At 43.8% G+C, this 27,928-nt stretch overlaps 2 protein-coding genes across 2 annotated transcripts in view; one reads left to right on the forward strand and one right to left on the reverse strand.

Annotated features, from left to right (window-relative positions):
- ACO2 (aconitase 2) overlaps nt 1–13,039 on the reverse strand; it is a 54,071-nt gene extending 41,032 nt beyond the window's left edge. Inside the window, exon 1 of the mRNA XM_006150732.3 lies at nt 12,937–13,039. Coding sequence (XP_006150794.1) covers nt 12,937–12,972 — 36 coding nt within the window. The 5' untranslated portion in view covers nt 12,973–13,039. The remainder of the gene's footprint in view (nt 1–12,936) is intronic.
- A 383-nt stretch (nt 13,040–13,422) lies between these two features.
- On the forward strand, nt 13,423–27,567 carry PHF5A (PHD finger protein 5A). The gene is made up of 4 exons (XM_006150731.3): nt 13,423–13,526; nt 13,977–14,000; nt 16,724–16,890; nt 26,913–27,567. The coding sequence occupies exons 1-4, from the start codon at nt 13,475–13,477 to the stop codon at nt 27,000–27,002; spliced, it is 333 nt and encodes a 110-aa protein (XP_006150793.1). The 5' UTR covers nt 13,423–13,474; the 3' UTR covers nt 27,003–27,567.
- The last annotated feature ends 361 nt before the right edge of the window (nt 27,568–27,928 follow it).

Below are 27,928 nucleotides of genomic sequence, written 5' to 3' on the forward strand. Positions count from 1 at the left end.
GCTGAACTGTGTCTCCTATACCTAGCCTACTCCACAGAGATCCGTTTCTGCTCCCTACCCCCTAGGGAGTACTCTGGGAAACAGTTTGGCAGGGCAGTAAAAAGCCCTGGGTTCATGGGACCAGCAGATAGAGTAAAGGCTACATCACTGGACTCCCACATAGTCGACCGTGGTTCCAGTCCTGGACCTGGTGGCTTAAACTCATGCTGGGCGCATGTGCATGCATGCCCAGGATCTCAAGAGGAGAACGGAGGAGAAGGGATTGATGGTGGCCTTTCCCCCCGGGGGGTGATTTCTCGCTTTCTATCTCTCTGTCTCTCTCTGTCTTTCCGGTGAGCACACGTGCCCTATAGCAAACACCTCTCAAAAAAAAAAAAAAAAAAAAAGCCCTGGGTTCAGTCCAGCAAAGCTGCATTCAAAGTCTCACTGCTCCACTAGCTGTGACCCCAGGTGAACTACTTAGCCCCTCTGGGCCTCCTTTTCATCACTGGGTAAACAGGCTAATCGTACCTATGTGTGAGGGTTGTCAGAGGACAAAAGCGGCCGCAGTTGTGATCGAACCGTCATTCCGTGACTGGCCAGCAGACCAAAGGCTCAGTGCACGGTGCTCATGTGGTTCTCACTTTCGCAGACCCGGACTGGCATCCAATTTCAGCCATGGCAGCGGGTGGCATCTCAAACATGGCACCACGATATCCATGTTCCAGGAAGGAGAAGGATCTGTGTTTAAGCCCACCCAGCACGTCCACCCACTGCCCCTTGCTTCTGCCCCGTGTGGTAATTATTTCAGTGACTTCTCCCTCACTTCCCTCCTTCACAGGTGAAGGAGCCCAGCTAGAGAAGTTGGGGTGGGCGGTACATTAAAGGAACTCCTGGCATCTCTGGGGTGCCCACAATGCCCACAGGATTAAAGCTCCCTATCAGAAATGGTGTCGGGCCAGCAGTGGTATGGCGGTTAAGGGTGCTGGACTCCCACACAGCCAACCGTGGTATGAGTCCTAGATCTGGAGGCTTGCTTTCTGACTCCCCTCACCTCCTTCCTCTCTCGCTCTGTTCCTCTCTAGTCAAACTTAAATAAATAAATAAATAAATAATAAATAATAAAGTTAAATCGAATAATTTTTAAAAAGAGAAAAACAGAAAGGTTGGCAGTTGGCATGGTAGTTGAGGTGCTGGACTCCCACTTGGCCGACCACAGTTTGAGTCCTGAACCTGGAGGCTTGCTTTCCTACTTTGCCTGTCTCTCTCTGTCTCTCTCTGGTCAAATTAAACAAATAATAATGATAATAAATGAAAAAAAAATTAAAAAAAAAAGAAAAAGGAAATGGTGTCAATCTCCACAGGGTGAAAGCTCTCCCTGGGCCTAAATTCACCAAGGGGACAGACATAAATATCTCATGATGAAGAGACTACAAACGCAACTTTTTCCTTTTTAATTGTCAGAGGGTACGTGAGCTTGTCAGAGAGAGAGAGAGAGAGTGCCTACTTCCCAATGGGACATGGTCATGCCACTATCCGTTGTCTTCTATTTCTCTGCCCCATTGGAATATGGGGCACGCACACACATGCCATGTTTTCCAAGCTTCCAGGGCTGGGACCTGAACAGCAGTCAGTCATGTGGGATCCAGTTCCTCACGTACTACTGTGCTACAGGGCAGACCCTGCTAATGCGGTTCTAGGGCTGGTTCCCAATGCTGCCTTCACCTCAGGGAGCAAATATAGGGAAGCCAGCAGATTCACTTCTCTCTACCTCTACACCCACTTCTCTTAGAGCAGTACCAGAAAGGTGTTTTTTGTTTTTCCTGTTTTAGGGCATGTGCACTCGCTGGGAGGAGGGGGAGGGAGAGAGAGAGACCGAAACAACAGCAGAGAAAGTGAGAAATTACCCCAAGGGCAGACGGCCAGGCAGCAATCCCTTCTCCAGGGATCTTAGGCAGGCACGCACATTCGCCCAGCATGAGTTTCAGGCCACCAGGTCTGGGACTTGAACCGTAGTTGGCCATGTGGGAATCCATCCACTGGCCCCTAGTACCAGAAGTTTTACTGAGCAACTATTAATCTGCTATGCAGGGATATTACAGGAGGAACAACTTCTCTGGAACTGACCTTTATATATGAGATAAGGATAGATGCTGGGGTGGTGGAAGTTACAGGCCACCTGCAGGTCTGGAGAAAGATGAACACTCACCAAGTACCCATATTCTGCATCAGATTTGCCCCAAGTACTTTACACACACAATTGCCACAACTACCCTGTGAATCTCAAGGTACTGTACCCATTGTACAGATGAGGAAACTGAGGCTGTGGAATGTTAAGAATTTTGTCCCAGGTCACACAGCAAAGGTAGAATTCCAGGCCCAGCTCCAAAGCTGGTGCTCTTTCCTTTGGCCCAAGCTTTGCACAATGAACCTGAGGAAAATCATTCTCCAAGTCCTTCAAGACTTCCAAACAAAGAGCTTCTCCAGGTTGCTTCTGGGACAGTCTGAGGCAAAAGTCTCCCTATTCTCAATATTAGAATGGGCCTATACTTAAACTATTCACAAATCTTTGTGTAGCATTAAACAGAAGTTAAAGAACTTTTCAAGAATTAATAGTCCTTGGGAACCAGCAGTTAGCGTAATGGCTGTGTCGCTGGATTCCCATCTAGTCGACTGCGGTTCACGTCCCGGACCTGGTAGCTTAAAACTCACGCCAGGCACGTGTGCGTGCATGCCCAAGATCCCGAGAGGAGAATGGAGGAGAAGGGATTGCAGCGTGACCATCCCCCCTGGGGGGTGATTTCTCGCTTTCTATCTCTATGTCTCTGTCTGTCTGGCCAGCACACGTGCCCTATAGCGAAACACCTCTCTCCCCCCCCAAAAAAAGAATTAATAGTCCTTCAGAACCTTTCTTTTAGCACATGTATAACCTGAGGGCCACAGTGGGCTGAGACCTTGCCTGAAGCCACACGGTAAGTCACGGGCATAGGAAGTCTCCCTACGGTATTGCTTTTTAGACTGCTAGAACACCCCCTGCAGTCCCGTCCCTCCTTTCTGCTGAAAGGCCCAGAGCCCACCACTGCCTTCCAAGCCAGGTGCTGGGAAACCAGGCATGCCAAAGAAAGCTGGAGCCAATGAAGACTCCATACTCATTTCAAATACTTCAAGGCCTCCTGGAGCCACACCAGGCACCACAATAAGACCAGACAGAACAGGGCTCTCTTGAGACATGAGGATCATTCTCAAGTGGGAAAACTCAGTGAGACACGGATCTCCTCTAGCTTCCTCCTGTGAAATACAGTATTCCTTCAAAGTTGGTGAAAAGACCAAGAATTTTTAAATGAGCGCCTACTCATGGTTAAATTGTGTAAGTGTTGTGCAAACACAACTACTGAATTCAAGTTTACCATCTCTCGGTTGCTGGGGCCCCAAACTGAGGGGTCATCCTATTCTCTCACATTCTTCATCCATCTGCCTCCATACACCCAGGTCTGGGTACACCTCATTACCTCCACTTCCAGAACCCGAGACCCTGACACCTTCACCACTCTCCAACAGCCCCCTGCTGGTCTCCCAACCCCCTCTTTGGGCCCTCAATGGTCCCTAATCCACGTAGTAGCACCAGTAATCATCCTCATTCATGCAGTAGCACCAGTAGATCTTCTCTACACTTGGAGTTAAACCCGATTTCCTTATCAGAGCCTACATGACCCTGACTCCCATCTCTTGCTCAAATCTTGTCCTCACACACATGCCTAGTGTTATTTTATTTATTTATTTTTAAGAATTATCTATTTAAGGGACCAGCAGTTAGCGTAATGGCTATGTCACTGGACTCCCATTTAGTCAACTGTGGACTGAGTCCCAGACCCGGTGGCTTAAACTCATGCCGGGCACATGTGCGTGCATGCCCAAGATCCCAAGAGGAGAATGGAGGAGAAGGGATTGAGGCATGGTCATCCCCCCTGGGGGGTGATTTCTCGCTTTCTGTCTCTCTGTCTCTCTCTGTCTTTCTGGTGAGCGCATGCACCCTGTAGCAAAAACCTCTCAAAAAAAAAAAAAAAAAAATGATCTATTTAACTTTATTTATTCATTCATTTATTTTTAATTTGACCAGAGAGAAAGAGAGAGAAGGTAAGAAAACAAGCCACCAGGTCTGAGACTCACACCACGGTCAGCCTTGTGGGAGTGTCCAGCGCCTTCACTACCACCACACCTCCTGCTGGTCCCAGACCATGGTGTTTTTCAAGCTACAGGATTTGAACAGCAGCCAGCCTTGTGGGATTTGGCTCCTTTAACCACTAGGCTACAAGGCTGGTCGTCTTTTTTTTTCCCCAAAGCATTTTATTTTTCATGGTACACAAGAAATACATGCTTTAGTCTGTCTCCCAAATGGAAGGTTCTTTCACTTCTTCAGGCCAACCTGTCTTCAGAGGCAAATAAATAAGAAACTAATTATATTATGTAGAGTATATAAGTATAGAAAATTTCCTCTTACAAGGACCAGTAAATGGTGTCATGCTTACGTTGCTGGAATCCCACATAGCTGACCATGGTTCAAGTCCCAGACCTAGTGCCATGCAGGTGCATGTGCATGCATGTGTGAAATCCCAAGAGGAGAATGGAGAGGAAGGGATTACAGCATGGCCATTCTCCCTGGGGGTGGGTGATTCCTTGCTTTCTGTCTCTCTGTATCAAGCCACAGTTCGAGTCCTGGACCTAGGGTCTTGCTCTCTCACTTTCCTTCTCTCTCTCTCTCTCTCTGTCTCTCACTCTGTCCATCTCTGGTCAAATGAAATAATAATAATAATAATAAATAAAGTTAAATAAAATAATTCTTAAAAAATATTTTGACATTTTTAAAAAGAATCATTTAACTTTATTCATTATTGTTATTTCTATAATTTGACCAGAGATAGAACGAGAGACAGGGAAAGCAACAAAGCAAGCCACGAGGTCCAGTACTCAAACTATGGTGGCCATGTAGGAGTTCAGCACCTTAACCACCACACTACCTGTTGTATAATTTAGTCATCCAGTTTATGTTGACAAATTTAGTTCATTGTTAGCAGGCACCTCTTACATATATGAAATAACCCAATAGACATCAGATTTTTTTAGAATTATTTTACTTTTTATTATTTTCTAAGTGATTTTGTTGTTGTTGTTGTTATAGGGCACATGCACTAGCCAGAGACAGAAAGCAAGAGATCACCTCTTGCCACATTACAATCCCATCTCCTCCAGTCTCCTCTAGGGATTTTGGGCATGCATGCACATGTACCTGGCATGAGTTTTAAGCTGTTGGGTCTAGGCCTTGAACCACGGTTGACTATGTGGAAGTCCAACAACATAACCATTACTTAATCTGCTGGTCCCTTATCATCATTATTATTTTTTCATTTGACCAGAGACAGACCAGGGTTAGAGGGTAAGAAAGCAAGCTGCCAGGTCTGGGACTTGAACCAGTCAGTGATGTTGGAGTCCAACACTTTAACCATCATGCCAGCTGCCAGCCGCTCAACAGCAGATATGTTAATGATTATGGACAAAATGTTTAATATTTTTCTTGTTTTTTAAAATAACCTTTTAAAAGATTTAATTATTTATTTATTATTGTTAAATTTTCTATAGGGCAACTGGGCTCAGTAGAGACAAAAAAGTGAGAAAGCAAGCTGCCAGGTTTGGGACTTGAACCACAGTAGGCCATGTGGGAGTCTAGTACCTAAACCACTAAGCCACCTGCTAGCCCCTTTTTCTTGCATTTCTTTTTCGACTAAGGTTGATGAGTATTTTCTTTTTTGCAATTTGTATATTTTCTTTGCTGAAGTATCTTCCAGTTCTAACAGTTTTTAGTTCATGTATTTTGAAGTTTTCTTATAAAATGCATATATATTTAGAATAGTCATATACTGATTAATGAAGCAATGATGATATTTTAAATATTTCTGGTCTTTTTTTTACTTTGTTTCATTTTTAATAGTTTTCTGGCTATATTCCAAGTTTACTAATATTTTCTTCTCTAATATATAATCTGCTATTAATCCTATACAGTATATTTTCTTTCCAGATATTATATATTTTGTTTCTAAAACTTTGACTTACATGATTTTTATTCTTCCATTTTCTTATTATGTTCAATTTTTTTCTTCTGAAGCATATGGAATTTATAACAACTATTTTTTAACATTATTGACTGCTAATTCTATTATCTGTGTCAGTTCTGGTCTATTTGTATTGATTGATTTTGGTCGTATATTCCTCATTTTATTGTTATAATATGCTTTGAAATTTTTATTGGATGTTAGATATAATGAATTTTATTCTTTTGCAGAGCTGTTTTGTTATACCACTTTTGATATTATTGAACTTTATTTTCAGTAAGAGTTAAATTACTTGCAAATGGTTTGATAATTTTTTTTCTTTTTTTGCTAGAGAGTATGTGTGCTTGCCAGAGGGAGAGGGAGGAAAGAGCGGCCCACACTAGGGCATGATCACGCTGAAATCTCTTCTCCATTTCTCTAGCCTGCTGGGAATTGGGGCGTGCAGGCACAGACTCAGTGTTTTTCAGGTCACCAGGGCTGGCACTCAAATCATGCAGCTGGTCATGTGGTATCTAGCTTCCTCAATCACTAGGCCAGCTCTTGTTTGTATTTTTTGAAGGAGACAATACACTCAAATTTGGATGGCCCCTTTTTAAACTTACTTTCTCTCTTTCTCTCTTGCTTTTTCCTCTCAGATTCTTGTTCCCTGGGGGCAAACTTAGCTTGTACCTATTCATATTCTTCTGGTGTTTTTTTTTTTTTATTCTTTTTAAAATTATTTATTTATTATTACTATTTAAGTTTTGCTACAGGGCATCCGTGCTAACCAGAGAGAGATGGGGGGTGGAGTGGAATGAGAAAGCAAGCCACTAGGTCCGGGCCTGGAACTGCAATCGAGCATGTGGGAGTCCAGTGCCTTAACCACCTGCTGCTCCTAATTTTTTCTTTATTCATGACAAAGCACACATGTACACATGAGAGAAAGATAGGATGGGATCAGCAAATGGTGTAATGGCTATGTTGCTGGACTCCCACGTAGTCGACTGCGGTTTAAAATCCTGGACCCAGTGGCTTAAACTCACATCAGTTGGGTGCGTGTGCGTGCGTGCCCAAGATCTTGAGGAGAGAATGGAGAAGGGATTGCAGCATGGCCATGCCCCCTGGGGGGTGATTTCTGTCTCTCTCTTTCTGGCGAGCTCACGTGTCCTATAGCAAAAACCTATCCAAAAAAAAGAAAGAAAGAGATGAGAGACAAATGAATACACTCTGCAGGGTCTGGTCACATAGTGATCCTCTTCCTCCGTTCCTCCAGCCCATTGGATCACATGCATACCCTGTGTATTTCAGGCTAATCAAGCCGCTGATTCAAACCATGATCACTCTGTGGGATCCAGATTCTCTCTTTTTTTTTTGAGAGGTTTTTGCTATAGGGCGTGTGCGCTTGCCAGAAAGACAAGAGACAGACAGAGATAGAAAGCGAGAAATCACTCCCCAGGGGGGATGGCCATGCCGCAATCCCTTCTCCTCCATTCTCCTCTAGGGATCTTGGGCATGCGCCCAGTGTGAGTTTAAGCCACCGGATCTGGGACTCGAACCGTGATTGGCTACATGGGAGTTCAGGGACATAGCCATTATGCTAACTACTGGTCCCATGATCCAGACTCTCTTTAACAGTGGATTCCTGGGTTTGTTTTTTCCTAAAGAACTATTTAATTTTGTTTATTATTATTATTTAATGTGATCAGTGAGAAAGTAAGCCAGCAGGTCTGAGAATCAAACCATAGTCAGCATGTGGCAGTCCAATGCTTTAACCAACATACCACCTGCCAACCCCAAGCAGTGCATTATTGTTATGCCACAGAGCCAGCCCCTTCTGGTGTCTTCTGATTTGATATCTTTTTTTAAATTGTTTTCATTTTTTAAAGATTTTTGCTATAAGGCACATGTCCTCGCTGGAGAGACAAAGAGACAGAAAGCAAGAAATCACCCCTAGGGAGGATGTCCACACTGCAATCCCCTCTACCAGTACCTTCTTGGGATTTGGGGTACACATGCATGCACATGCACTCCCTGGCATGAGTTCAAGCTGCTGGGTCCAGGACTCGAACTGCAGTCAACTATATGGAAGTTCAGCGACATAACCATTATGCCATCTGTTGATCTCTTGATTTGATATCTTAATTTTTCTTTGTAATAGATAGGTAAAATATGACGGTCTATAAGGCTGATCTACCTGGAAGGTCCAGGTCCATGTCCAGAGACCTCCCTGAGTACACAGATAAGCATGTGCCCAAGATCCAGGGATAGCTAAAGCTGGCCATGGATCATGGTGTCAAGACCCAGTTAGGGGGTGCTGTCTCTCTCACTCATGGAAAAAATAAACAAATGTAATAGTAACAGAGTTTACTGTTTTACTGTATTGCTCTGGCTGAGGTTGGTGAACTATGTTGATCTTTAGACAAAGTCTAGGCTCTTCAGATAAAGGCTGGCAACTTGTTCCTTTGTATTGCTTTGTTTGGTGAAAAAGCACCCCATGGGGAATGGTCACGCCACAACACTTCTCCATTTCTCCCTCCCTTTGGGATTTTGGAAATGTGCATGTGCGTGAGCACACGCATGCACACATAGCATGTTTTTTAAGTCACTGTGTTGGGAACCCAAGAACTGTGTTGTCAGCCATGTGAGATCCAACTGCCTTAACCTCCATGCTTCTGGCTGGTCCAGCCAACTCGTTCTTCTGAACAAGCCTGGTCAACTTTACTTAGCTGCTCCCTGAGTCTTGCCTTTTCAGCCAAGTAGCTGTTTCAGATGGTTTGGGTATTGACTGACCTGTGAGTCTGGATTCCTGTGATATGTTTTTTCTTCCATAGCAATTTCCTGTCATTTTGCTGAATCTTCGGGTTTCTTCTAAAACAGAAGGCCTTATTGTTTGCAAATGTTCTCTACAAAGGTTTGCAGATGGCTACGCCACCATGTCCTCTGTTTGATTTTTTAAAAAGAATTATTTAACTTTTTATTTTTTTTTTAACCTGACAAGAGAGGGACAGAGTGAGAGAGAGATGGAAAAGTGAGAAAGCAAGCTGCCAAGTCCGGGACTCGAACCGCAGTCAGCCATGTGGGAGTCCAGCACCCTTAACCACCACACCACTTGCTGGCCCCTCATATTTGATTTTTAGACAAAGAAAGCACCCTTGACAGGATCTCAACATGCCATGATTCCCCCTTCCCCATTCTGATCCAGCTTCTCAGGATGTTCAGAACTTGTGTGCACACCTGATATGTTTTCAGGCTAATCTGGGGATCTGAACCCATACTAGGCAATGTGGCTTTCAGCACTGCAGTATGCTATGGACTACACCACCTGGCTGGACCTGCTTCACATTCTTATTTCTCAATCCCACTGGATTTTGTCGCATAGCCTAAAATGCCCCCATTGTTCTCTTAGTATTTTGAGCATGCACACACAAGTGCCCAGAGTCTCTCAAGCTGCAGGTCTAAAACTCAAACTGCATAGTTGACCCTATGGGATCCAGCAGCCTTAAGCATGCCAACAGCTGGCTCCATGGCTGATTTTAATGGCAAAGGGGAGCAGTATATAGTACCAGAAAAAAACTCTGAATCACAAATGTACAGGTTCAAGTCATGTCTACTAACATCTAGTGTTAAGGGCCTCAGCAAATTTATATTATTTGACAATTATATAGCACTTACTAAGGGCCAAGGGGGGTTCTCAATACTTTCCCTTTCTCACTAGTCAAATTTAAAAATAAATAAAATAAAATAATTCTTAAAAAAAAAAAAAGATGTAATGCACCAGGAGACAGTGTGGTGTTTAAGGTGCTGGACTTCCACATGGCTGACTGTGGTTCAAGCCCCAAACCTGGCAGCTTGTTTTCTCACCTTTTCTATCTCTCTCTAGTGAGCAAACATGCCCTATAGCAAAATTTAAAAATAATAATAATAAATACAATTTTAAAAAACTTTTAAAAATGTAGTATTATTATCACCTATTACAGGTAAGGAAAACAGGCGCACAAAAGTGGAGAAACTTCCAAGTCACAGCTCCTGAGTATTAGGGAAAGGATCCAAACCTAGGCAGTCTGATGCCAGAGTCCACGCTCTAAACTCTTACACTATATTTCCCCTCTAATCCTATTTTCTTCATCTATAAAACAGGTCTGCGTTATCTTACAGAGTTATACGAGATTACTGACATACAATTAGATAAATGTTGCTACTCTTAGTAGTTGTAATAGCCATTATCTACCTTCACCTTTGGTCCAGCCAAGAGCAGAAGAAAAATATTTTGGCTAAGAAAATGCTTTTAGCTATTTCTTTCTTTCTTTCTTTCTTTCTTTTTTTTTATTTTTAAAGAGATTTTTGCTATAGGGCATGTGTGCTCGCAGGAAAGACAGAAAGCAAGAAATCACCTGGCGGAGGGGATGGTCACACCACTAACCCTTCTTCTCCTCTTGGGATCTTGGACATGCATGCACACATGCATGGTATGAGTTTCAAGCCACTGGATTGGGACGCAAACTGTGGTCGACTATGTGGGAGTCCACTGACATAACCGTTTCGCCATCTCCGGTCCCCCCTCCAAGCTCTTTGTAGTAGGTACTCGAGAATACAGTAGAAGCTCGGGCCAGCAGGTTGTGTGATGGCTAAGGTGCTGGACTCCCACATGATTGACCAGGGTTCGGGTCCCAGACCTGGCAGTGTGCTTTCTCACTTTCCATTTCTCTCTCTCTCTCTTTCTCTGGTCAAATTAAAAAATAACAATAATAATAAATAAAATGAAATAAATCATTAAAAAAAAGAATACAGAAGCTTCTTGGGAACAGGAACTGTCTTTAATTACTAATGTACCTGGAGCAGTCAGCAGGTGCTCAGGAAGTATGTGGTGCATGAAGCAGGAAGGAACTATTGTGAATGTATGGATAGGGTCCTACAGACATGACCTCTGAGGTAGTAACCATTATTTCTCAAATGTATCTAGGCACAAAAGAGGTAAATTTACAAAATTCTAAAGGACAGCATTTGCTGATCATTACTTGAGACAGCCTGGCTATTGGGAGGCAGTGTGGTATAATACACAGTATTCATCTTAGCTGAACAAATAAGGAGTCCTGGATTTTAATCCTGCCTCTGCCACTGGTAGTCACCCAGGCTCTCAAGGTCTTGGATTCTCCATCTGTAAAAGAGGAGGTTGAGCTAGCTACATGATGGTCATAAACACATTCTACTTGCTATTCACTTTCTAATAATCCAAGTACTTAATAAACATATGTTCAATGAAGATCAATTAATATATATTTGGAGTACAGGAAGTAGCTTGTTCAAGGTCACAGGATCACAGTACAAGTTGAACTATATCCCAGATCTTTTCCACACCAGTCTAGCACTCATACTTTCCAAGATCCTATTCAGCTAAAAAATGTTGTAATATTATTCTCTTCTTAGCTCAATATATTCATAATCATCTCTCTAATTAAATAGCCTGGCTTGACTCCATTAAATCATGGGATAGCAGAGTTAGTAAGAAACAATTATATCCACCTCATTAATCAAAGAATCAAAATACATGAAGAGATAATCAGGTACAAATCCTTTGCCTTTGCATGGGTTTGAGATCAGATAATGGATAAATTTATCCTTTTCAGATAAAGGACAAATTTACTTTAAACAGTGGGTTTAAGTATGGTTTAAATTGTGAAAAATAATGTCAAGTTAACACAGTGCTTTCTGCAAATGCAGTACATAACTTTTTCTAATCAAAACTGTGCCACTTGATCCAGAGAAAATTCACAAATTCATTGTCAAAGTTTAACAAAATGCCTACAGACACTTGGTTCCTTTATTTTTATTAACAAAATACACATATGACATTGAACTTTTGAGTATAACACTTCCAAGAGTTGTCAGGTTGGGAGTAAAAAAATCACCTGGCAGTCAGTCAGCTTTGTAGATTGCTCACTACAAGAGTGTCAAGGTCAAATTGTTGAGTCTCCTTATCCTCCCATCTAGTATTTGAAAAGCAACTAATTGTGAGCTCAAAATATTCTATTCTGCACTCTCACAAACACAAAAGATCATACCCAAAATCAGAAAGTTCTGCCGGGTAAGGGCAGGCCGGCATGATCACTAGAAGAGATGAGTTGGGGAGCTAATGGTCAGACCACAGCACTTGGATGACACTACTGAGAGCCATCCTCCGTTCTAGCAGTTTTACCACCTATGAAGTGAGAAAAAAATCTCCTACCTTCTATATGACAAATGATTATATGAATCAAAGTGCATTATGAGGAATGAAAGTAGTCTTGGAATCTGGTACAAAGCTGTGAGATTACTATTACCATCAAAATATCCAAGTGGCCTTGAAGACCCTCCCCCCCGCATTCTTGGCTGTGTTTCCCAGGGTCCACAAAGATGATAGAGGATACCAGTTTAGTCTCCAGACTCCAGGCCTAGCGACTGCAGAAGCGCCTGGCTAGCACGTATCTGTTACTGAAAGACGGGACGTGAGGACTTCAGGCACTGAGCCTAGAGTGCTCAAAAACGACCGCGCCCACCAGTAACCTTGTCCTCACCTTGAAGAACAGAAAGACACCCAACGGGAGCTAAGCGTGTGCTCATCAGAAAGGAGAAAGAGGTGCCGCCACTCTACCTGGCTGTCGCTGCTTAAACCCACGCTTCTCGCGGGGCGGGGACAGGGCTGTGGGGGGACGGATTGCCTGGGACGCCTTGACCTAGGGCGCCAGAGAAGCGGGCATGGGCGTTGGGCCCGAAACCAGATCAGGTAGACGGAAAGTCGGCCTGAGGTCGAACCTGCCTGCCTCGCCTCGCCCACAGCCGTAGGCACAAGAGGAGACATCCCGCCCCCGTAAAGGTAGAGGGCCCTGAGCTCGCTCACCTGCAGCCGGGTCACCAGCAGGCTGTAAGGCGCCATTTTGTGCACTGACAAAGATGAGGTCGCGTGAAAGTGACGTGCCACACAGCCTATTTAGAGCTTTTGGGGAGGGGCGTGGCTTGAAGAGGGCTGCGTCACCGTGAAGGCGGGGCCTTCTTAGAGGCGCCAGATCACCGCGGAGGCACTGGGCGGAGCTCACGTTTAAGGAACAAATAGGTGAAAGCAAAAGCTGCATAAACACTTGCAGAAGTAAATACCTCTAAAAATTTTTTTCAGGAGCAAATTTCATTTTTCTCTGCCATTTATAGCTTGGAAACCTATATATATATATTTTTTTTTAAGACTATCACGCAGCTGCCAGGACCTGGCTTCGCCGCAGAGCCGGAAACTCGCGCGAGAGCCAGCTAGGCTCGCTGTAGAGCTAGTGAACGCTGATCGAAGCCTGGAGAGCCAATCAGGGCGATCTAGAGGTAGGAACAATGGGGGTTAAAGGTCGGACGGAAGTTTCCAAAGCTTCCGGTGGCCGGCTTGGTAGGGAACCATGGCTAAACATCATCCGGACTTGATATTTTGCCGCAAGCAAGCTGGTGTAGGTAAGACGGCGCGCCGCCCCGGCTCTCTGGTGCGGGTGGTTTGAGGAGCTGGGAGACCGCAGAGTATACCTCTTCCTCAAGGTCTTAGCTCGCAGGCGTCGCGTTTCCCGCCTCGCGGTCGCAGCGTATTGTAGAACCGCGCGGGTTTCTGGGCTCTCTGGAGACGAGGGCGGGGAACGCGTGTCGAGGACTTGGAGGCCGGCGGCGGGAACGGTCTGGGCCAGGTCTAGAGAAACACTGTCTCAGATAAGCAGGACCTGGGAGTGGCTTCAGGAGGTGCTTGGGGCTGTAGGTTTGGTTCAGGTTGAAATTTTGAAGGATAAGATGGCCATCCCGCAGGGCTCACTGCAGTCCTTTCTCCTGTCCGTACCCCTAGCTTGCAGATGTACCTGCTTTCTTCGTCAGAACCTTAATTCTGTTTGTAATCTTTAATGTCTTTTTATCTTGCAGCCATTGGAAGACTGTGTGAAAAATGTAAGTGGAACGCGTCCTCTCAACACCTCATCCTCCCACTGCCAGTTTGTGTGGATGCAGCACAGGTGCCACAAGGAGAGCTTTGAGTTAGATATGCCTGAACGTATGGGAGCACTAAAGGCAGGCTGCAGCCAGAGGTCCCTCTCTGTACCCAGTCCTTCTTACACACTTTAAACACTGTATTTAGGTTTAGAGAAAATCTCTAACTTTGAAAAGGAAGAATTATGAGAGTAAGGTCCTCTTTCCTCAACATACACAGTTTGCTGTTACTGTCCTTAGTGCTTTTCAAACTGTATTTCTCTATTTATTTACTTATTTATTCATTTATTTTAATTTGACTAGAGAGGGATGTAGCAAGCAAAAGGAAGAGAGGGAAAGTGAGAAAGAAAGCCTCCAGGTCCAGGACCCAAACTGTGGTCGGCCATGTGGGAGTCCAGCACCCCCAACCACCATGCCACCCACAAGCCCCTATTGTTGTTAATTTTTATTTTTTTTCCCATGAGAGAGAGAGGTTCTGTGACAGGTTCTCACTGTGCCCTGATCCCGCCCTCCCAGCCAGCCAGGATCACTGTGGTGACTCGTGTGTCCAGCAGGTCTCACAGGATGGGAGGTCTTTCCAACGTGGCTCCAGTACCGCTCAGTAGTGCCCTACCAGCTGTGCCACCATACCTGGACCACATGAGTTTTTTGCCAATAGTTATACAGAGGGGCTTCAAAAAGTTAGTGTTATAAAAATACTATGCATAGTGTTTTGGTTTTTTTTGTATTTGAGTCTTTAAAAATTATTTGTTGGGGCCTGCAGATAGTGTAGTGCTTATATTGCTGGACTACCACCAGTTCAAGTCTCAGACCCAGTGGCTTAAAACTCATGCCAGGCACGTGTGTGTGCATGCCCAAGGTCCTGGGAGGAGGGTGGAGGTGAAGAGATTGTGGCGTGGCCATCGCTCCCCTTCCGGGGGGGTGAGTAGCTTCTCACTTTCACTCTCACTGTTTCTCTCTCTCTCTCTGGTGAGTGCACGTGCCCTGTGGCAAAAAACTCTTTTTAAAAAATTATTTATTTTAATTGACAAATATATTTATGGTATATATTTTTATGCATGTACACATTGTGGAATGGCTAGATCCAGCCAACTAATGTTATCTATTTCTTGACATACTGACCAGTTTTTGCTGTGGCAAGAAATCTTCATTTGACATCTATTCTCTTAGCAATTTTTGAATATTGATATCAATTATAGTCATCATATTGTCCAGCAGATCTCCTGAACTTATATCACTTACATAACTGAAATCTTGTATTCCTTCACTAACTTCTCATCCGTAGTAAGAGTAATTTTTTTTGTCTTTTTAAGAATTATTTTATTAACTTTATTTATTTATTTGTTTTAATTTGACTGGAGAGGGACAGATGAGAAAAAGTGAGATAGTAAGGCACCAGGTCTGGGACTTGAACTGTGATTGGCCATGTCGGAGTCCAGCACCCTTAACCACCATGCCACTTGCTGGTCCCAATAATAAAAGTTATTGAAAGTCCAGTTCTGTTTATTTCCTGCCTGCTATCTAATTTTCTTTTTTTTCCTTAATAAATGTCACCATGCATACTTTAATCCTAATGAACATATATAATTAAACCAATTTGTGAAATAATCTGCTACACAACAGAATTTAGTTAACTTCATAATTAATGTTTTCTTTTTTTTTTTTAACATTTTCTTCCTTCCATCTATCAAATGTTTCTTCCCCTTGTACCTCACATCCATCCTCCATCACCCACTCTCTACCATTCACTCCCTTACAGTCTCTAGCATTTACACCCATCCTCTCCACCATGCCACTTTCAAGTCTCTCAACCTCTGCCATACTGCTAAGTACCAATTGAGTAGGGTTATACAATGCGTATCTTTTATCTAAGTCTGGCTCGTTTCACTCAACATTTAAGTCTATATTCACCCATTTAGAGTCAAACGATAGAATTTCATTGTTTCTTACTGCTATGTAATATTACATAGTGTATATGTGCCAGTTTTCAACCTAGTCATCAATTTTGAATATTTAGGTTGCTTTCATGTTTTACCAGTTGTGACCCTCACTGCAAGTGTCATGGATGTACAGACATATTTCTGACTGAGTGTTTTCCTATCCTTTGGTTAAATACCAAGAAGTGGGATTACTGGGTCATATGGAAGTTCTATTTTCAAATTTTTTATTTCTAATTTTTTTGTACCAAAACAAATGTGTGCTTTTTTTTCTTTTTTCGTTTTTGCATGTGCCTGCTGGGAAGAGACAGAGAGGGAAAATGAGAAATCACCCTTCTCTCAGGATTTTGGACTCACATGCACATGCACACTGCATTTTTTTTTTTTTCAAGCTGCTAGGTCTGAGACTTGAACCACGGTCAGTCATGTAGGAGTCCAGTGCCTTAACCAGCACACCACCTATTGGCCCCAGTAAATTTGTACTGATTCTATTTTCCACTAATTTTTTGAAGTATTTTCACATATAATAATTACCCAGGTGCTATTATAAGCCCTTTACGTATGTTAACTGATTCATTTTTTATATATATTGGGATCAAGATGGACATTGAATAAACTGAGTTTTGTGATGCCAGAGAAGGGCCTTGGTCACTGTTAAAAGGAGACTATTGTATCCTCATGGCAGGGAAAGGGCGAGGACTTGAAGTACGAGGTAGCAAGCATGACTACTTTCTTTGTTCTTTGCAGGTGACGGCAAGTGTGTGATTTGCGACTCCTATGTGCGTCCCTGTACCCTGGTTCGCATATGTGATGAATGCAACTATGGCTCTTACCAGGGACGCTGTGTCATCTGTGGAGGGCCCGGAGTCTCTGATGCCTATTATTGTAAGGAGTGCACCATCCAGGAGAAGGATGTGAGTGTATAAAACCTTTCCATCTGACCTTTCCTCCTCTACAGTAATACGTTACCATCCACGTCTATCTCCCGTGGTTGCTGGAGAATACTGCATTCAGCTAGTCACCTAGGTTATAATTTCTTCAGCTTCTGTGAGCCAAACAGGGTGTAGCCCAGTAAAAGGCAGTAATTTTGCATCAAGGGCAAAAATGCAAGAGAAGCAAGTCTTTGTCAACACCAGCAATTTGGAGAGTCCTCTGTCTGTTTCTTTGATGTCTCTCTGTGATTATTCTTATTTAGAAACAACATCCTGCATTTGTAAGTCCTAACATAGTGCATGGTGTATAATAGCGACTTGACAATTTTCTTGAATCTGGTATCATTAGGACTGCTTGGTGGGTGTGGTGATAAAGTTGAATCTGAGGGAACCAGCAGTTAGCGTAATGGCTATGTCGCTGGACTCCCACGTAGTCGACCGCGGTTCACGTCCCGGACCCGGTGGCTTAAAACTCACGCCGGGCGCGTGTGCATGCGTGCCCAAGATCCCAAGAGAATGGAGGAGAAGGGATTGCGGCGTGACCATCCCCCCTGGGGGGTGATTTCTCTCTTTCTGTCTCTATGTCTCTCTCTGTCTGTCTGGCGAGCGCACGCACTCTACAGTGAAAAAAAAATCTCTCCAAAAAAAAAAAGTTGAATCTGGGACAATTTAAGCTTTAAATGGCTAAAGAACGATTTTGGTTAAGTATTGCAGAATTTACTGTGAGTTTGCCTCATGATATTTTTGTCAGTTGACATTATGTAGTGACAGTGTCTACTGATTATCATTCAATTCTCTGAGCCAAATGCCCAAAGAGAGGGCTTGTAGATCAGTGCAGGTTTTACCCTTTCATAGGGCATGTGCGCTTACCAGAGAGAAGCAGAGAAAGGGAAAATGAGAAATCACCCCCCCAGCAGGGTTGGCCATACTGCAATCCATTCTTGTCACGATTTTGGGCACACGTGCCCAGTGTGAAATTCAAGTCACTGGATCCTCAACTGGAACCACAGTCTGCCATTTGGGAATCCAGCTTTTCTAGCACATTAGCCACCATGTCACTTGCTGGCCTCTTCTTCCTTTTTAAACTTATCTCTTCCATGACCCAGACACACAGCACTCCCAGCATGGTTTAGACGCCATAACCCACACCTAGCTTCAACCAACCCAGATCATGGGCACACACACCCAGCTTACTCAGATCTCCAGACACATCCCTTCACATGTGGGTCAGCCTCACAAAGAATTGTGTTTTACCACTGTGCCCCCCCCTTTTCTTTAGAGTAGTACCAACCACAGAGTTCTTGGAGAGGAAAAAAAAAACATGAATCAGCTTGTTTTCTTAGGCCAAAATAAAAGAAAGTGTGATAAGTCCCACTAAGCTAGTAGCGGATACTAGTTGCTAATCTAGGATAAGGCAAAACATATGTAGTTCTTCATAGTCCCATGAGCAGAGTAGATAGTTTACAGATGTTATCTCCCTTATTACAATAATTTTGTTAGAGAGTATTATTATTATTATTATTATTTTTATTGGCCAGCCAGTGGCATGGTGGTTAAGACAGCTGAATCTCACATGGCTAACTGCAGTTCGAGTCCCAGACCCAGTAGCTTGGGGTGGGGGTGGGAACCCTGGGCACATGTGCACATGTGCATGTATGCCTAAAACCCTGAAAGGAAGGAGAAATAAAGGAGAAAGGATTGAGGCATAAGCATCCCCTACTGGAGGGAGGGTTCTCTCACTTTGTCTCTAGTGAATATACACACCATCTGGCAAATTAAAGAGAAAGGTGATTATTACCCCACTTTAGTTCCCCCAGGTAATAAGTGGCAGCACCTGGCTGGCTGACTAAACCTTATGGTGTCCTCATTATCATCTCTCTCATGTCCTTATGGGTACATGCCCATGTTGAGAAACAGTCCAGCTACCTCTACAGTCTCTACATGTGGCTCCTTCCCACCTCCCAGAAATTTAGAGATACTGAGCTATACAAGATTGTTTCTTAGGGGACCAGCAGGTGGCGGTGGTTAAGGCGCTAGACACTCAACTCCCACATGGCTGACCAGGGTTCAAGTCCTGAATCTGTTGGCTTGCTTTCTCACTTTCTCTCTCTCTCACTTTCACCCTCTGTCTCTCTATGGTCAAATTAAAAAAATAAATGATAAGTAAATAAAATACAATAAATAATTTTTTTAAAAAAAAGATTGTTTCTTATACCATTAAGTTTCTTACTGCTTAGGGAGATGAGAGAAGTGGTAGAATAAATTACCAAAAACATAATAATTTCATCTGGTGATTTGTACGTTCTCCTGTCCTAAACTCTGATTTGTATTTACCTTTGACTATCAAATCATATTCTGCTTTCTGGAAATGTAGAGCTGGCCCACCAGCTACTCCTTCAAAGGAAGGACCTTGGTTTCTGTGTTTTCCTTTTTCCCGGGTCTTGTCACAGTGCCTAACATGGGGTATAAGCATGGTATATGTTTTGGGGGGCTACCCTTGTAAAGCACCCATAGGTCTTTCCCAACTGGGTATCTGGGTCATAGCTGTTCTGTGATGGCTTAAAAGTCCATACACACTGAAACAGTGGAAAGACAATAGCAGTGCAGAGAAAGTAGGAACAGTCCTTAAACTAGGTAGAGTCCATTTAAGGACAACATTTTCTTGAACTTTGGTGTGGTTCTAGCTAGAGTTCTTACCTGGCATAAGCTTGCAACCAGAGAATGCTTAGTAAATGTTGATTGCCTTCTGACTTGTTTCCATGCAGTGCGTGACCTGATACCTTTGGATCTTTGTGCCTCATCCTGTCCCTGAAAATTACTGTAGACGTCACTCCTACCTCACATTATACAGGAATGTTCTGAGGACATTTGAGATGGCATCTAACTCACATTGACTCAGCACTAGTTTCCAAGGAACACAAAGCAGTCCGATGACATGATCCAGCCTCTCAGCCTTACTATCAGTGTATAGATTAAGTGCCCATGCTTTTTCCTTTGCAGAAATCTTCCTACAAGCAAAGCAGCCCCATATTATTCCCTTCTTTCCACACGTTTCATAATTTATAAAGGAATTAGACAAGTAAGTTAAGCTGGCTGTTCTCATTTATAGTTGTTCGAAACCGCAAGAATGATCAGGAGTCGGGGCTAGTGCCTATGGACATTGCTACCACAGGACAGGTTGTAGTTTCTTAGTGTGTAAGAGATTGCACTTTTACTCCTTAGCCCTTGATTCCTTTACTCCTTCTACCCATCGTTTTCCTCAACTCTCCCAACCAGAAAAATAATGAGCTCTCCAGTAAGCCAACATACTGTGCTGAGCATTCTTTTCCCCAAGTTCTGCATGGGTCTGGTCGCAGTGGCGCATGAATCTGAGACACTGCTGTTCAGAAGGCTGAGGCCCAGGTTTGATTCTCTGCTCAGCCTGTGCAGACCAGGAGCAGTGACACACAACCTGTGGTCCCTAGCCTGCTATGAGGCTGCAAAAAACGTGACATGGTGAGACATTGTGAAAAGTCAATCGGCTTCTTTCTCTTTTCTCTCTAATGCCAGAGGGCGCGTGCAAGCTCAACAGAGAAAGGAAGACAGTGGGCCAGCCTCATAGCCTAGTGGTTAAGAGCCGGATTCTTTGGAGCTGGCAGGTGGTATGGTGGTTAAGGGCACTGGATTCCCACACTACCAACAACAGTTCACATATCTGACCTGGCAGCTTGCTTTCTCACTTTCTCTTTCTCTGTCACTCACTCACTTTGTCCCTCTCTGGTCAAGTTGAAATAGATGAGTAAATAAATAATTATTTAAATAACAATAATAATTAATAAAATTAAATCTTTAAAAAAGAGCAAATTGGATCCCATGTTGCCAATACATTTCGAATCCCATGCCCCACAACTAGAAAAACAACCAATAATGGGACTGGCTGGTGGCGTGATGATTAAGGCTCTGGACACTTCCATGTAGCTAACCACGGTTCACGTCCCAGACCTGGTGGCTTGTTTTCTCTCTTTCTGTGTGTCTCTCTCTGGTCAGAACTTTTAAAAAGTAACAAATGAGTAAGTAAAATTAAAAATAAATGATTCTTTTTAAAAAAAAAAGAAAGAAAGAAAAACATGTCAGATACCTGGTTCTGTGTGCCCCAGATCCCTACAGAATGGAGAAATGGAGAAGGTATTATTGAGGTATGACCATGCCCTGTTGGCAGGTACTTTGTCCTCTCCCTCTCTGTCTTTCTACTTCTGGTGTGTACATGCGTCCTCTGGCCATTAAAAAGAGGGGGCTAACAGGTGGCATAGTGATTAAGGAGCTGAACTCCCACACAACTGACTGTGGTACAAGTCTCTGACCTGACGGCCTGAGAACCACATTGAGTACGTGTGCATGCGCCCAAAATCCCAAGAAAAGAATGGAGGTGGGGGCTAGCAGGTGGCATGGTGGTTGAGGCACTGGACTACCACATGGCCAACTGCAGTTGGAGTCCCAGATTTGGAGGCTCAAAACTCATGTGAGGCGTGTGTGTGTGTGCAAGTGTGCAAAATCCTGAGAAGAGAATGGAGGAGAAGGGATTGTGACATGACCATCCCCCTTGAGGGGGTGATTTCTCCCTTTATCTCTCCATTGAGTTCATGAGTGCTATAGAAAAATCTGTTATTTTATTTTTTTTTTTTGAGAGGTTTTTGCTATAGGGTGCGTGTGCTTGACAGAGAGACAGAGAGATAGAAAGTGAGAAATCACACACCCCCTGGAAGGGGATGGCCATGCCATAATCTCTTCTCCTTCATTCTCCTCTCGGATTCTGGGCACGCACGCACACGCTCCCGGCATGAGTTTCAGTCACACCAGGTCTGGGACTCGAACTGCAGTCATCTACATGGGAGTTCAGCAACATAGCCATTACATTAACTGCTGGTCCTGAAAAATCTGTTCTTGGTGGGGGGATGGAGACGAGATTGCTGCAAGACCATCCCCCTGGGTAGGAGGGTGATATATCTCACTTTCCCTCTCTGTTTCTGTCTCTCCAGCAAGTGCATGTACCCTATGGCAAAAAAAAAAAAAGAGAAAACTTAGGAAAAGAGAACTACCCAGTGGGGCCCGGCTATACCACAGTCCTTTTTTCTCTATTTCTCCATCCCGTCATAGCTCTGGGCTTGTGCGTGCACCTGGTATGTTTTCAAGCCACGCAGGCTGGGACCCAAGCTCCATCCAGTCCTGTGGGATTCAGCTTCCTCTGCAGGACTTAACCACTGTGCCATGAGTTCTCTCTGTCCTAATACATAAATAATACATTTCCTAGTTCTCTGTGATATGGATGAAGCTGAGGCTTAAAAATGTTAAGCAACCAGGACCAGTAGTTGGTGTAATGGCTATGTCTCTGGACTCCCATGTATTCGACTGCGGTTCGAGTCCTGGACCCGTTGGCTTAAACTCAGGCCAGGTGCATATGTGTGCTAGCGCGTCCAAGATGCCAAGAGGAGAAGGGAGGAGAGGGGATTGAGGTGTAGTCATCCTCCCTGGGGGTGATTTCTTACTTTCTGTCTCCCTGTCTCTCACTGTCTTTCTGGCGAGCACATACATCCTATAGCAAACCCCCCCCCCCCCCAAAAAAAAAAAAAGAAAGAAAGAAAAACCCCAGACTGGAGAACAAAAAGCCTATGTTCAGGTCTGGGCTTCGATTGTCCTACACCATGCCCTGTACAATAAGAAGCCATAATATGTGGTACTCATGGTTTGGAGATCTAGGTGCTTGAAGATCTTTACAGTTTCACATGGTGAGTGTGGTCCTGTGGTAAGGTTCCACCCTGGTGTACAATGTACATCCGTATTCATTAAATAGTTGCCAGATAAACAGTGTTTCACAATCTGATACCTGTTCATAAAGTAGGTCTTACACTGCCACACATTCATAATTCTTTGTCACCATGGTTAAGAAACAGATAGGGACCAGTAGGTGATGTAATGATTAAGGCACTGGACACTTCCACATAGCTGACCACGGTTCAAGTCCCTGACCTGGCAACTTGATTTCTCTTTCTTTCTCTTTCTCTCGGGTGAGCTCATGTGCCCTATAGCAAAGTTTAAAAATTATAATAATAAAAAAAAAATTAAATAGTTGTTTTTTAAAAAATAAAGAAACACATATAGGCCCAGCCCTGGCAGTATAGTTGTAGTACAGTGTTCTGCGGTGCTAGAACCAATACAGAAGATCAGGGTTTAGTTCCTGGGCCAGCTTGTCCATGTCAAATACATCCATAATCATGGCTGGCCAGAAAGGTTTGTGATATGAGACTCTGTTAAGGATGCTTTAAATAAACTTTTTTAAATAAAAAAGAAAAGAGGGTCCAGCAGGTGACATAGTGCTTAAGGTGTTGAGCTCCCACATCGCCAACTGTAGTTTGAGTCCCAGATCCCAGCAGATTGAAAATCATGCTGGGCACATTTTTGTACATGCCCAAATTGCCAAGAGCAGAATACAGAAGAAGGAATTGTAGTGGGGCCACCGCCCTGGGTAGGTGATTTCTCACTTTTCCCCTCTTTGTCTGTCTTCAGCAAGCACATGATGCACCCTATGGCAAAAACCCTATGGCAAAAAAGACAGACTCATGTTCAGTGATTGTGTTTTTCTAAAGTCTTGTGTGTGATAAGAGAGAGGGTTGTTTTTTTTGTTTGTTTTTATATAATTTTGCCAGAGGACACACGCACACACCAGAGAGAAGGAGAAGAAAAGGAGAGAAAGCACCCCCAATGGAGCATGGTCATGTCACAATCCCTTCTCCATATCTCCATCCCAGCAGGATTTGGGTCACACGCCTGGCATGCTTTTTAAGCCACTGGGGCCAGGATTCAAACCGCAGTCACCCATGTGGAATCTGACTCCCATAATCACTAGGGAGCTGGCCCAAAGAAAGGTATTCACTGTGTCACCATGTTGCAGTCCACCTGGCCCAGGCTCTCAGCTAGCCGGAACTACAGAACGCGCCACTGTGCCAATCCTGTTTAGGTTGGTTTGGACACCAAACCTTGGTCTTCCATGCAGCCCATACCTCACACAGTGGCACCTTGTCCTCCTACCTACCACTAGCACCACGTGGCTGGATCTCACATTTTATTAATTGCCTTTTCCTTCATTTTTTGGATGTATTTTAGTGTATTTGTATTGGTTTTAAAGTCCTGGGACATTTTTGGTTTTTTCCTTTTATTTATTTATTTTAGTTTGCTATATGGCATGTGCACTCACCAGAGACAGGAAAAAAAAAAAGGGAAAGTGAGAAATCATCCTCCCAGGGGGATGGTGACACCTCTGTCCAGCTCTATTCTCTTCTCAGGATTTTGGGCACGCATACATGCCCGTCATGTTTAAACTCCAGACTCGAATAGCAAAGTTGGCTGTGTAGGATCCAGTTGCTTTAACCACCATACCACCTTTAACCACCACTGGCTTGCCTTTTTTTTTTTTTTTTTTTTTTTTTTCCTATTAAAGAGATTTTTTACTTTTTTTTTTTTTTTTTTTTTTCTCCAATTAGAGAGATTTTTGCTATAGGGCGCTTGTGCTCACTGGAGACACAGAGACAAAAAGCGAGAAATCACCCCCTGGAGGGAATGGGCACACGTGCCCACATGCCTGGCGTGAGTTTTAAGCTGCTGGCTCTGGAATTCAAACTGGTATCGATGATGTGGGAGTCCAGCAATGTAACCATTACACCATCTGCTGGTCCCTTTTTAAAAGTTTATTTCAATTAATGAGAGAGCTCCAAAAGGGCTCTCACACGCATGATCCACCCCTAAGCCTCAGCTAGCCAGCATCATGGGCACATGCGCCTGGTAACGTCCCTCGTGGGTCCCACGTTGCACAGCATTGTGTAAGCACTGTGCCTCCGTCTGACCCTGGGCGTTTATCACGGGCTCAACATGTTTTGTTTTCTTTTAAAGACGTGGCCCTATCATGTCATAATCATCCTGTCTCAGCCCCCAGCTGGGACCACAGGCACATTCCACCATGCGCAGCTCTTTTTAGACAATGTCCGCCTCCATTGCCTGGGCCAGCCTTGAGCTTGTGATCCTCCTGCTTCAGCCTTTAGGTTAGACCAGTAATTTAATCCAGGCCTCTGTGGTGAGCACATGTGTCCTATGGCAGAAACCCATAGGAAGGGGGGACGTTGCTTACTAGAATCCACCCAGCAAGCTGTTGGTGGAGTTGGCTCCCTCAGCACCCCGGGCTCCACAGATAGGAGTTGCCGGAATGATACACGGTACATCTTTTCTAGGAACTCGCAGAAGGTTACTCTTGGCCTTGTGTGTCCTCAGTCATTTTTTACATGGTTGATATCAGCCCAAGGAAATAGAAATAAGATGGCTGAGGACTTACTTAATTCAATCTGCAGCCTAAGATCACAGGAACTCCTCCAACGTGGGTGTCTAATAAAAGCCACAGGCCTGTGAAGGTTTTTCCTCAATTGAAACTTCCCCAGTTTTCCTCCTATCATCCCACATCATCTGATGGATTCGTCATGTTTGCAAAACACGGCTTCCCAGGGATTTTGTGGGAGCCACTCAGGCTCACAGAAGGGCCAAAGCATGTGTTATTATAAATCAGAGTATGGACTGTCAGCAGCCCTCTGTGCTGGAGCACTGCTGTGTCAAATTAGTGAATTAATAAAGACATAAAATATGTATTCTACAGTATTTAAAATGTAAGATACTGGGACCAGCAGGTGGTATACTGGTTAAGGTGCTGGATTCTCACATGACTGACCAGGGTTTGAGTCCTGGACCTAATGGTTTGAAAATCACACGAGGTGCGTATATGTGGAGTGAGCAAAATCTCAAAAGGAGAATTGAGAAGGAATTGTGGATATAGCCATCACCCTGGGGTAGTGGATGTCTGTCTCTTTCTGGCAAGCACATGTGCCTTATGGTAAGCAAAAAAAAAAAAAAAAAAAGGTAAGGTACTATTTCCTAGTCTTCCCCCCCCCCAAATTTCTTAGGGCTTTTTTTCTCTGTGGTTTTCTCTCCTGTCTTGGAATAGTACCCAAGGGCTAAAGCACATGATCTGCAGGTGATTGGTACCATTTCTTAACTCCTACTTGAAGAAATTGAAGAAAATCCCTTGGATGTTTAAAAGTTTGCCTCAGCTGTATCATATTAACAACAGAAGAGGGCTAAGAGTCTGAATTCATCATTCTAAGTATAATCGAAGGTCACTAGATAGAGGGTGGCCAGCCCTGGGCACTTTCCAGGTGTTTAGGAAATTCTTGAAGATGGATCAGATAGGATAACTGTAAGATGGCTGCTGAGCCATCAGTCCAAAAGTTTAAAAGTAGTTTTTCAGAAGGCAAAGAGATAGGAAGGCCAGCAGGTGGCATGAAGGGTTTGAGACTTATACCTGGAGGCTTGAGAAACACATGGGTTTCATGTGCAAAGGAAAATGGAGGAGATTCCAACTCGGCTATCTACCCTGGGGGGGTTATTCCTCACTTTCTCTGACTTGCATTGGAAAACTAAAAAAAAAAAAAAAAAAAAAAAAAGGCCATTAAGAAGTAGAGAGAGGGACCAGCAAGTGGTGTGGTGGTTAAGGCGCTGAACACTCCCACTTGGCCGACCGTGGTTCAAATCCCAGACCTGGTACCTTGCTTTCTCTCTCTCTCTCTCTCTCTTTTTCGTCAAATTAAAATAAATGAATGATTTTTTTTTTTTTTAAGAAGTAAAGAGAGATAGGAAAGAAAACACTAATTGTTCTGGATCTCCTTGGTTTTTTTTTTTTTTTTGAGAAATTTTTGCCATAGAGCACATGCCCTCACCAGAGAGAAAGTGATAAATCACCCCGCAGGAGGAACAGCCACCCACAATCCCTTCTCCATTCTCCTCTTGGGATTTTGAGCACACATGCACACATGCCTGGGCGTGAGTTTCAAACCACTGGATCCAGGGCTTGAACCATGGTCAACCACATGGGTTTTATCTGAAATCTTCTTGATCCATGCTCAAGGACTTAACCTCTCAATTCTGTTTTCCAGAGAGATGGATGCCCAAAGATTGTCAATTTGGGGAGCTCTAAGACAGATCTCTTCTATGAACGCAAAAAATATGGCTTCAAGAAGAGGTGATTGGTGGGTGGCCCCTCCTTCCCCCATCACACTGCTGCAGCTGCCAGAAAAGACGCCTCCTACTACCAGCAGAAGGGAACAGAGCCCAGAGCATCACCAGAATCGCCTGCCAAGTGCTGGCACCTTGCCACCTTTCTTTTGCCCTCACCCAGACATGGTAGAAATGGATAAGGATGCCGCATTGAGCACTTGGGCAGACTGGATCAGAAGTTGATTAGTTCATGGTTTTTCTCGAGTTCGAAAAGCAAGATTCTGTTTTCCATACCAGTATACTCTCTTCACCAAGAGCTTCTCAACAGGAATACCATCGTCGTAGTCCTCTTGTTTGAGGAACTGATGATGAAGCTACCCATCATGAACCGTGTTCTCGCAGCAGTTCTGATAGCGCTTGTCCTTGAAAAATCTCCAGCGTGTAGTGGGGAGCTCTTGGAACAACAAACGTGGGCCTTTCCTCTCGTAATGTTTAGCCGGTGGTGCTGGTTTCATGTTATTTTTCTTCTGAAAGATTGGAAACCCTTTCTGTGCTAGTGTTTTAATAAAGTTGGCGTTTATTTTCTGGTAGTCAGTCAGCTTTCCCATTTAACTCTTTGGGACTATATTTCAGTAACCCAAGAATTAGTGATTGGATAGATGAAGTTAAATAAAATAATTCTTTTTTTAAAAATTGTGATTGGAAATAGTAGGATTCATTAACCATCTTGTTCTCTTATTGCCACGAAAAGGAATTAAAAACCAGGCAGACCTTTCACTCCAGGTGAACCAAAGCCATTTTTAGAAACTTAACTGTTTTTCCCTCCCTCCTGTCCACCTTTACTTTTTTTGGGGGGTGGGGGAGGTTTGCTATACGGCGCGTGCGCTCGCCAGACAGACAGAGATAGGGACAGAAAGCGAGAAATCACCCCCCAAGGGGGATGGCCATGCCACGA

The sequence above is a fragment of the Tupaia chinensis genome, unplaced genomic scaffold (genome assembly GCF_000334495.1).
Source record: "Tupaia chinensis unplaced genomic scaffold, TupChi_1.0 Scaffold000294_5, whole genome shotgun sequence".
NCBI lineage: Eukaryota > Metazoa > Chordata > Mammalia > Scandentia > Tupaiidae > Tupaia > Tupaia belangeri.

Excerpts from the sequence above, each read along its gene's own strand:
- PHF5A (XM_006150731.3), top strand. The coding sequence starts at position 13,475 with ATGGCTAAACATCATCCGGACTTGATATTTTGCCGCAAGCAAGCTGGT. Across the intron at positions 14,001-16,723 it reads TGGAAGACTGTGTGAAAAAT|GTGACGGCAAGTGTGTGATT; the intron begins GTAAGTGGAACG and ends TGTTCTTTGCAG. Across the intron at positions 16,891-26,912 it reads GCACCATCCAGGAGAAGGAT|AGAGATGGATGCCCAAAGAT; the intron begins GTGAGTGTATAA and ends TCTGTTTTCCAG.